Source organism: Cherax quadricarinatus, chromosome 15 (genome assembly GCF_038502225.1).
Source record: "Cherax quadricarinatus isolate ZL_2023a chromosome 15, ASM3850222v1, whole genome shotgun sequence".
In the NCBI taxonomy this organism is placed as follows: domain Eukaryota; kingdom Metazoa; phylum Arthropoda; class Malacostraca; order Decapoda; family Parastacidae; genus Cherax; species Cherax quadricarinatus.
Window position 1 is genome coordinate 47122071 of NC_091306.1, and position 11005 is coordinate 47133075.

Below are 11005 nucleotides of genomic sequence, written 5' to 3' on the forward strand. Positions count from 1 at the left end.
TGGAAGTTGAAGACTCAGATGAGTCACTGGGATGTTAAAGAGCATTTCTTCCGTCGCAGAGTTGTCAGGATGTGGAATAGTCTGGAAAGTGATGTAGTGGAGACAGGATACATATATACCATTAAGAGGTATGATAAAGTTCCTGGAGTAGGGAGAAAGACCTAGAAGCGACCAGTGAAGAGGTAGAGCTGTGAATCGATCCCTGCAACCACAACTAGGTGAGCACACTGCGTAATAAATGGGTGTGAGCAGTGGAACTCAGAGACTTTCTAGCCCAGTGGCTAAACGCATCGGGTTGTTATTTTTCTTGGTGACAAAATATATATGCACTAGAATTTCAGTGATAGTAATGTCAATATTTGGCTTAAGGAATGTGTAAGCATCATATGACTGGTAGTGTTGATCATAGTATTCTTTAGGATTATAGTGTTCTTTAGGATTATAGTATTCTTTAGGATGGATGTAGGTCGCTCAGGTTATTTTGTAAACTTATTCTTTTGGCATTTCACATTCTTTATCTCATCTCATTTATCTTTTTTGCGAATGTAATTATTTTCACATTTGCTTCTAAGAATAGCGTCGTGGCTTGTTTTGGGGAGAAATGAAGTTGAGGTGGGGATGGGGATATTGGGGTTTGTAGGGGAAAGACTGAGTAGGGGGAGGTTGTGTGTGTGTGTGTGTGTGTGTGTGTGTGTGTGTGTGTGTGTGTGTGTGTGTGTGTGTGTGTGTGTGTGTGAGTGTGTGTGTGAGAGAGAGAGAGAGAGAGAGAGAGAGAGAGAGAGAGAGAGATAGAGAGATAGAGAGATAGAGAGATAGAGAGATAGAGAGAGATAGAGAGATAGAGAGAGAAATGAGAATGAATGGTGATGCGGAGGGAAAAAGCGAGGGGAGGGAGAGGGGATACGGGGATATTCCCTGCATGAGCTGAGGTTAGACTAATGCTGGCGCGCCAGTGAGGTTATTTTCCTAGGTCTGACGCCTGGAATAATTATGGTTGCAACTCATCTGAAATTAGCAATCAAAAATACTTTAATCGTTTAAACTGGGATTAAAGTAAACGCTTAATATATACACACTGGGCGTACACACCTTTAGGTATATATACCCTGTGTGTCAGTGATGTGGCGATCAGTTCTGTACATCCCCACATCTCCTCAGTGTGGAGGAGAACATACGCAAAATAATTTTATTGATCATTAGTAAACCTGGCGCCCCAGAGCACGTCAGGCACTTCTGGGAAGAGCTTTATCATGTATCAAACCTTGATAAAACTACACCCTAAGCGAAACATCGTTCTAATGAAAGCTTGTTTTTCTGATATATTTGCTTTAATGTAGAGTTTAATCACAACTTGTATATAAAATAGAAGCAATATAGACTGAATACTTTCAACGGCGCTGTTGGGTGAACACACAACACAACACAACTTGACATTTTATTTACAGAGTAGAGTGTACAAAGGAATTCTAAACACCTAACTGACACTTAGATAAACATAGAAAGTGCCTCCCTCTCATGTGACAACAGAGATAATAATCTCTCACTCTCTCTCTCAAACACACACACACACACACACACACACACCTACCTCTATATACCTTAATACTAATTCACTTTCCAATGTACTAAAAAAGTGTTTAACGATTTAAGACAAAAGTTCTTAATTTACCACAAAATACTATGCTTAATATATTATAAACTAAGATACCATTTGCTAACCTTGACGAGAGAGGAGGTCCAACTTGTGTAGTCGTGGAGGCAAGATTATGTGCACTTGTACTAGAGAGTTTAAACGTATAACTCACTCAGTTCTCTGGCACATTCACAGAGTAACTAAGTGCCTCCCATTCATGTTTTCCCATGGGGAAACATGTACTGGACATGTACTGACAGGTTGGAAATGGGAGCACGTGTCTTTAAAATCATCAGACAGTGGAGAAACTTGATTATCCAAAACTAATACCAGAGACATTTAACACAAAAAAAAAAACAGATACTAAAGCAAAGTGAACTAACTGCATGTAAACTTTCTGAAAACTCCAGAATCATAGGGATAACTGAAACATGAATAAACACGATAACACCGGCGTGCCAGAACTATCCTCTCCTGGATACAACATCTACAAAGAATATAACATAAGTACATCCAGACGAGGTGTAAGGCAATATTTGGAAACCATTCTATATGTAAGATCAATAACTACAATGTATAAGCTTTTTTATATGTTAAAATACGATGTCAATGCAGAGGTGGAGACAAACGTCGGGAAAACAGACATTGGTGGACAATGGTGAAGAGCAACTTTAGCGAGACGTTTCTCCAGTGGAACAGGTTTCTTCTTTGTCTGAAGAAGCAAAGTACACAAGCGAAACATCTCTTAAGTTCCCCACTGCAACTATTTATATTTTCTCTACAATAGCAGAGGAACCCTACAATAGGCCTACTGGAGTAAGCTAGTCAAGGCCTATTTATACAAACTTATTCTGACTCATATATGTATCTAAATTTTACAACACATGAGAATGAAAAGGGTAGCTCTTAATTACTTGGATCAAGAGCCCTTGGATGATGAATCCTTGGATTCAATCTTGGATTCAAGAGCCACCTTAAAAAAATTACTATGAACCTAAATTAATCACCCAATACCCATTACCTCCAATGACTTAGTGCTCGTCACGGCATTATGCCGGGTCGAGCACTACACTTAGAAACGTTTCTCAACAATGTCAGAAACATTCAGGATTGAACATTAAAATGACATACAACACCGAGAGTTTGATAACTAAGACATGTGCAACAGTTAAGCATCTTCATTTCGAAACGTTTCGCCTACACAGTAGGCTTCTTCAGTCGAATACAGAAAAGTTGGCAGAAGCAGTAGAGATGTAAAGAAGATGTAATCAGTCCATCACCCTTGAAGACGTAATTTTAAGGCGGTCAGTCCCGCAGGCTTGAGAAGTGTTCTTACATGGTCTGAAACAATGTGATGCTGGAGAGACATCGTCTTCACATCACTACTGCTGCTGCCAACTTTTCTGTATTCGACTGAAAAAGCCTACTGAGTAAGTCAAGCGTTCCGGATTAAAGATACTTAACTGTCGCATGTGTGTTTTATTTTCAGAATTGTCTCTCTGCTACCTGTACATCATTCTCTGTGGGTTGGTGAGTAATGCTTGCAGAGGAGGCGCAAAGGAGTGTTGTACACCCAAGGCTGTACATATACACTTAAGAAAGCTGTCTTTGTTCCTGTCATTTTACTCAAGGCTGGAGTGACTTGTTTGGACGTTAGTTGTACAGGTTTGCAGTCTTTGGCCACCTAGCCTATACTCTGTATGCGGTCTTCTTTGCTCTTCCCCGATCTTTATGACTTTGCATTTTGCGGGGTTTAATTTGAGATGCCAGTTGCTGGACCACGCGTCCAGCTTATCCAGGTCTCTTTGTAGTTCTGCCTGATCCTCATCTGATTTAATTCTCCCCATAAACTTCACATCATCTGCGAACAGGGACACTTCTGAGTCTATCCCTTCCATCATGTCATTCACATATATCAAAATTAGCACTTGTCCTTGGACTGACCCCTGTGGAACCCCGCTCGTCACAGGCGCCCACTGTGATACCTCATCACGTACCATGACTCGTTGTTGCCTCCCTGTCAGGTATTCTCTGATTTATTGCAATTGCCTTCCTGTTATACGTGCCTGATCCTCTAGCTTTTGCACTAATCTCTTGAGAGGAACTGTGTCGAAGGCCTTCTTGCAGTCCAAGAAAATGCAAACTACCCACCCTCTCTCTCGTGTCTTTCTTCCGTTACCTTATCATTAAACTCCAGTTGGTTTGTGACACAGGATTTGCCTTCCATGAATCGTTTATAAGCTTATTCCGTTCTAGGTGCTCCACCACTCTCCTGCTAATCTTCTCAATGACTTTGCATACTATACACGTCAGTGACACTGGTCTATAGTTTAGTGTCTCGTTTCTGTCTTCTTTCTTAAAAATGGGGACTACATTTGCCGTCTTCCGTACCACAGGTGTGTGTGTGTGTGTGTGTGTGTGTTAGTTGTGTGTGTGTGTGTGTGTGTGTGTGTGTGTGTGTGTGTGTAAAAGTCACTTCACGAATCAATGTTTCGAACACCATCGGGAAAAAGTGTGTGAAACTCTACGTGTTTCTCTAAAATTTGTCTTTAACAAACTACTAATGTAAAGTTAAGTTTTAGCAAAAGTTTCGGGAAAAATTGAGACAGGTACAAGACCTCAAACAGATGTTTTTGACATAAAAAAAATATCTTATTTCTCCCGGTTCCCAACAGTGATGCGCAACATGAAGTGTTTGTTGACATTCTGTACGTAACAATGAGACTTTGATAAAGATTAAGTTATTTCTTAATTGCAATGTTATGGCTGTTATGGTGAAGCGTCAGCGACTGAGAGGTATAACAGCACCGTGTGACACGGGTGTTACGTGGCTGCACCGTGTGACACGGGTGTTATGTGGCTGCACCGTGTGACACGGGTGTTACGTGGCTGCACCGTGTGACACGGGTGTTACGTGGCTGCACCGTGTGACACGGGTGTTACGTGGCTGCACCACCTCGGTGCTGGTGCAGTCCCAAGCTCAATCACTCCTCTCCCCACGCCTCACCATGATCACCATCACACCTGGCCGTGATCACCATCACACCTGACCGTGATCACCATCACACCTGACCGTGATCACCATCACACCTGACCGTGATCACCATCACACCTGACCGTGATCACCATCAAACCTGACCGTGATCACCATCACATCTGACCGTGATCACCATCACACCTGACCGTGATCACCATCACATCTGACCGTGATCACCATCACACCTGACCGTGATCACCATCACACCTCACCATGATCACCATCACACCTGACCGTGATCACCATCACACCTGACCGTGATCACCATCACACCTGACCGTGATCACCATCACACCTCACGATGATCACCATCACACCTGACCGTGATCACCATCACACCTGACCGTGATCACCATCACACCTGACCGTGATCACCATCACACCTGACCGTGATCACCATCACACCTGACCGTGATCACCATCACATCTGACCGTGATCACCATCACATCTGACCGTGATCACCATCACATCTGACCGTGATCACCATCACATCTGACCGTGATCACCATCACATCTGACCGTGATCACCATCACATCTGACCGTGATCACCATCACACCTGACCGTGATCACCACCACACCGGACCATGATCATCAACACACCTGACCATGATCACCACCACACCTAGCCATGATCTCCACCACACTTGACCATCATCACCACCACACTTGACCATCATCACCACCACACTTGACCATGATTATCAACACACCGGACCACGATCACCACCACACCTGACCATGATCACCACCACACCTGACCATGATCACCACCACACCTGACCATCATCACCACCACACTTGACCATCATCACCACCACACTTGACCATCATCACCACCACACTTGACCATGATCAACACACCTGACTATGATCACCACAGCACCTGACCATGATCACAGCACCTATGATCACCACCACACCTGACTATGATCACCACCACACCTGACTATGATCACCACCACACCTGAAGATGATCACCACCACACCTGACCATGATCACCACCACACCTGGCCATGATCACCACCACACCTGACCATGATCACCACCACACCTGACCATGATCACCACCACACCTGACCATGATCACCACCACACCTGACCATGATCACCACAGCACCTGACCATGATCACCACAGCACCTGACCATGATCACCACAGCACCTGACCATGATCACCACAGCACCTGACCATGATCACCACAGCACCTGACCATGATCACCACAGCACCTGACCATGATCACCACAGCACCTGACCATGATCACCACAGCACCTGACCATGATCACCACAGCACCTGACCATGATCACCACAGCACCTGACTACGATCACCACAGCACCTGACCATGATCACCACAACACCTGACCATGATCACAGCACCTGACCATGATCACCAAAGTACCTGACTATGATCACCACAGCACCTGACTATGATCACCACAGCACCTGACCATGATCACAGCACCTGACCATGATCGCCACAGCACCTGACCATGATCGCCACAGCACCTGACCATGATCGCCACAGCACCTGACCATGATCGCCACAGCACCTGACCATGATCGCCACAGCACCTGACCATGATCACCACAGCACCTGACCATGATCACCACAGCACCTGACCATGATCACCACAGCACCTGACCATGATCACCAAAACACCTGACCATGATCACCAAAGCACCTGACCATGATCACCACAGCACCTGACCATGATCACCACAGCACCTGACCATGATCACAGCACCTGACCATGATCACCAAAGTACCTGACCATGATCACCACTGCACCTGACTATGATCACCACAGCACCTGACCATGATCACAGCACCTGACCATGATCGCCACAGCACCTGACCATGATCGCCATAGCACCTGACCATGATCGCCACAGCACCTGACCATGATCACCAGAGCACCTGACCATGATCACCACAGCACCTGACCATGATCACCAAAGCACCTGACCATGATCACCAAAGCACCTGACCATGATCACCACAGCACCTGACCATGATCACCACAGCACCTGACCATGATCACCACAGCACCTGACCATGATCACCACAGCACCTGACCATGATCACCACAGCACCTGACTATGATCGCCACAGCACCTGACCATGATCACCACAACACCTGACCATGATCACCACAGCACCTGACCATGTTCACAGCACCTGACCATGGTCACCACAGCACCTGACCATGGTCACAGCACCTGACCATGGTCACAGCACCTGACCATGGTCACAGCACCTGACCTGACCATAATTACCACAGCATCTGACCATGATCACTATGTCTCTTACGTAAGATACACAACCCGTGAAGTTTCTCACAACATATTAAGCGCATGACCCAGTAAGCACACACACGTCACCACTGATAACATAACTTACCCACACTCGCGCAGCAACACTGAACATAATTACACCACGACCAAGGAAAACGACATACCTTCTGGAGTGATGGCTGTGGTGTCGTCCCTCACGAATATCCCGTTAAGACCTGTCTGGTTGCGAGTGTCAATTGCTCGTTCGTGGTGGACGAGTACCAGGTCAGCTGGGGCCTCGGGCTCGTGACCCGGGAGCTTGAGCACGCCGGGATCTATCCTCTGAGTGCTGGTAGAAGGTCTCGACTGAGCTAGGCCTTGGGTCACCCTTCCAGATTCGTCCTTTGCCGTCCTGAAAACGGGTTCTTTGGTAAAAGTTTGGTTACTGACTGGTTCTGAGCTCTCGGGAGTTTCAGTGCCAGGAGGCTTTTGGTTGTTAGAGTCCTGGGGAACGCTAGACACCGCTGCTTCCTCCGGCTTTGGTGTAACATTGTCTTGTGGACGAAGTCTACGGTCTTTGTTAGCAACATTCGCGCTAGTCACACGAGCAATATCTTCAAAGAGTGTCGAGCTGCTTGGTTCCCTCGATACCTCAGGAGTGGTGGTTTCACTGGTAGGTCTGTAGGCTCGGAGCGTCGACCTGATGCTGGTGCCCTGGGTCTTAGTTGTCTCTTGCTGTGTTGTCCTGAGAGACTCATGCTGCTGCTGAATGTACAAGTTAGGGCTGTCGGGATTCTGAAAGTGCTGCGGAAGGTGAGAGAGAAATACCTCTGGCACGTCTGCTACCACTGGTTCTGGTACCTCCAGTGTATCTAGACTAGAATCCGCGCTTGCTTCCCATATATCTTTCATAGCTATATTAGGAGCCATGGCAAAATTATAAAGTTAAGGCACTTATGTGTGTTTTATCCGTTTAACTCTAAAAGCCTATACACGTCTTTGCCTATGATTTTCTGAAAATATATTCTCTTGTCGGGTTGTGGCAGTTGCAACAAAAGCCTTGAGTCACCATTGATATAAAGGAAATTCTTAAAAACTTTCTGGTACTCAATCTGGTCTTGATATGTCAATAAAATTACACTCCAGGATTAATCACTTTAAATTTGATCACTTATTTTACAAGTAGAGCGTTAAGAGAATCCCCGAGCCGTGGAGAGAGCGCTGATACAGCTGAGCGAGATCACAAGTCCCTGCTTGAAGTAAAAGTGGCAGGGACCAGCTGCGGCTGACAGCAATCTCCACGGTCGACACTGAACTGGCAGCTCGCAACGGGCTGTCGCGTCGAGATCACCTCGGAACTCAGAGCGCCTGCGTGGGAAAGAACCGTCGGTCGAGATGCCGAGTGTCCCTTTTATTCCTCTATCACCTTACTTTTTATATCTCATCTTTCTGTAACTTAGATAAACCCCCTTCAAGACGATGATTATGAAATCCATATACAAAACTAGCTGGAAAATTAGGCTCTGGTTGATCTCTTGCATAAAATTATTCCTTCTTGCTCATACGTATTCGTATGTGTGTTGTAGATTTGACGTCACTCAGCCAGCCCAGCTCCCGGATGCTGTGTGCCTCAAGACTGGCACCGAGAGGAAGCTGACCCACCAGGCCTTTGTTTTTTCTCGTGTTTTAAAATTTTCCCAGCGTTTGCATTCCGCAGCAGGACAGTGATGGGATCATCAGTGCAACAGCACAGCGCTAGCAACATCAACGCAGCAATACATTGCTGGCAGCAATCAACGCAGCACTATAGTGCTGGCAGTAATCAACGCAGCAGTACAGTACTGCCAGCAATCAAGGCAGCAGTACAGTGCTAACAACATTAACAGCGTGCTCGGGAGTTGGGAGGCAAGAGATGCACTGTACCGGAACTGGTGTTGTCTGGTCAATAGCCGCTGAATCTGAGGCTGCCGGGGAAACTTTTTGTGAGGGCTGGAGGTGTCTTGGCATTTCCTGACGACGGGTCGGCAGCCAGTACCCCAGTGATCAGGCAGAGTTTGCAGCTGGTGGTTATGTAGAGTTCTTGACGGTGCTGCAGTGGCAATGTTGTGCACTTTTGCCTTGCGTACGAACACTGGATCATGGGAGTCACTGAAGGCACTGCAGACTGAGAGTGACACAAACAGAAGTTGTCTCTGTTCACGTCTGCTTACCGATGTAAGGAGGCAGTCAATGAACCAGGAGAGTAACACGCGTTACGGCGACTCTTGCGTCCAGAAATTGTCAGCAGACGCCAGGAAAACCTATTCCAACGCTAGATGTCCTAGAGGCACACTTACCGTGTCATGCTTATCTTGGTTCAGTAAATCACAGTTTTAATTACTCTGTGCATAAGCTTCAGACTACCTCTATTGCACAAACTTGGCGCCACTGTATCTTAGCAGCACTCGTGCAAGCTTTTGGATCACTCTGATTTTTCTGCCGCGGGAGCTTTCAGAGAACAAGCTGCAGCAGAGAGCGTGTAAGCCCAACACGGTCTTAGAGCAGACTGCAGAGTCTGTGTGGTTCACAGGGCCGCCAGCACACCTACTGACGCCTCGCCTCGGGTCGCCGCCAGTCACGCTGAAGGCTCTAACCTGGAAATTAGAGGAAGAATATAAAGGTCTTGGCACAGCCACCAGCCCCAACTTTCACATACAGTGGAAAACTCCAGAATTACATGCTGGTGCCAAGTCTCACAATACTAGGGCTAGTGAAACTTTTAGGTTTTTACATCTTTTGTTAGGTAGTCGTTAGTGAGTCTTTTGTTACTTAAGTTCCTGATTTTTCGTAACTCGTTGTTTGCCTAATTTCTTAAGTTTTTACTAAAATGTGAGGTATCTCATTGAAAGGGTTGTGCTGTCAAACTTCTAAGCTTGTTTAACCTTTGTTTCAGCTCACTCGGTAGAAATGGGAACCCTTTTGACAGAAAAAAAACAATATACAGCCAAAATTACATTAGTTACTTAAATGCGCTTGAAATATTATGCAACGATTGTCAGTGTGAAATCTTCGTACCAAACTCCGTAGACTTTCCCGACGACTTGTAGAAGTACGATCAAGGTCTTCCTGGTGATACCCAGCAGAGGGCAGGCAATGCTTGTCTTCCTGGTGGTACCCAGCAGAGGACAGGCAATGCTTATCTTCCTGGTGGTACCCAACAGGGGCAGGCATCGCTTATCTCCCTGGTGGTATCTAGCAGACCCAGGCTGAGCTTATCTTCCTAGAAGTACCCAACAGAGGTAGACTTACATCGTTATAAGGAATAATTTTACCTGTAATAATACCGAGGGCACATGCGGTTAACTGCATCTACTTGGAACTCTTGTGATTTTCCTGTGCCGTTTTTAATCCTTGCAAGTTATTACACTCGCACATCAAGGGCGCACGAGTAAGGAGTTGCTTATACAGCAATTGATAACAATTTGTAAGTTGTCGTTGTCCAACCTGCTACCCAGCTACATAGTGTATTTACACGCGCACGATTTATTTTTTCAGAAAAGCATTCATTGTTCTCATGTTAGATTGTTAGATTCGTTTAGGATAACTTGTAATAAGTTAGGTTACTTAATATTTCCCGACAGCAATAAAATGAAAAAAAAAGGTTGCTTGCGTCTGGCAGTGCGGGGGTGTATAGCAAAATCTTGACAGTGCATTTCGTCTCTTACGCAAAAATAACGTTGAGAATGAGCTGCGTTGTTATTGTGTAAGGTTTTACCCATTGTTTGTTGGTGCTCGCTCGAGTACATGTTTGTGAATGTCATCTTGTAAGTACAACCATATCTCGAGTACGTGTGACTTATCTAATGAGTATAGTTATGTCACGAGTACATATGACTGTCACCTTGTGAGTACAGTCATGGTTCGAGTACATGTCACTGTCTTCTTGGGAGTGCAGTCATAGCTAGAGAACACTTGACTATCAACTTTTGTGAACAGTCATTCCTCGATACACGTGACTGTCAGCTTTGAGTGCAGTCGTATTTCGAATACATGCGACTCCTAGCTGTGAGTACAGTC

At 45.7% G+C, this 11005-nt stretch overlaps 1 protein-coding gene across 1 annotated transcript; it reads right to left on the reverse strand.

Annotated features, from left to right (window-relative positions):
- Nucleotides 1-6936: 6936 nt before the first annotated feature.
- Nucleotides 6937-9518, reverse strand: LOC128703329 (uncharacterized). Its single transcript, XM_053797955.2, has one exon. The coding sequence runs from the start codon at nt 7877-7879 to the stop codon at nt 7106-7108; it is 774 nt and encodes a 257-aa protein (XP_053653930.2). The 5' UTR covers nt 7880-9518; the 3' UTR covers nt 6937-7105.
- Between the last annotated feature and the right edge of the window lie 1487 nt (nt 9519-11005).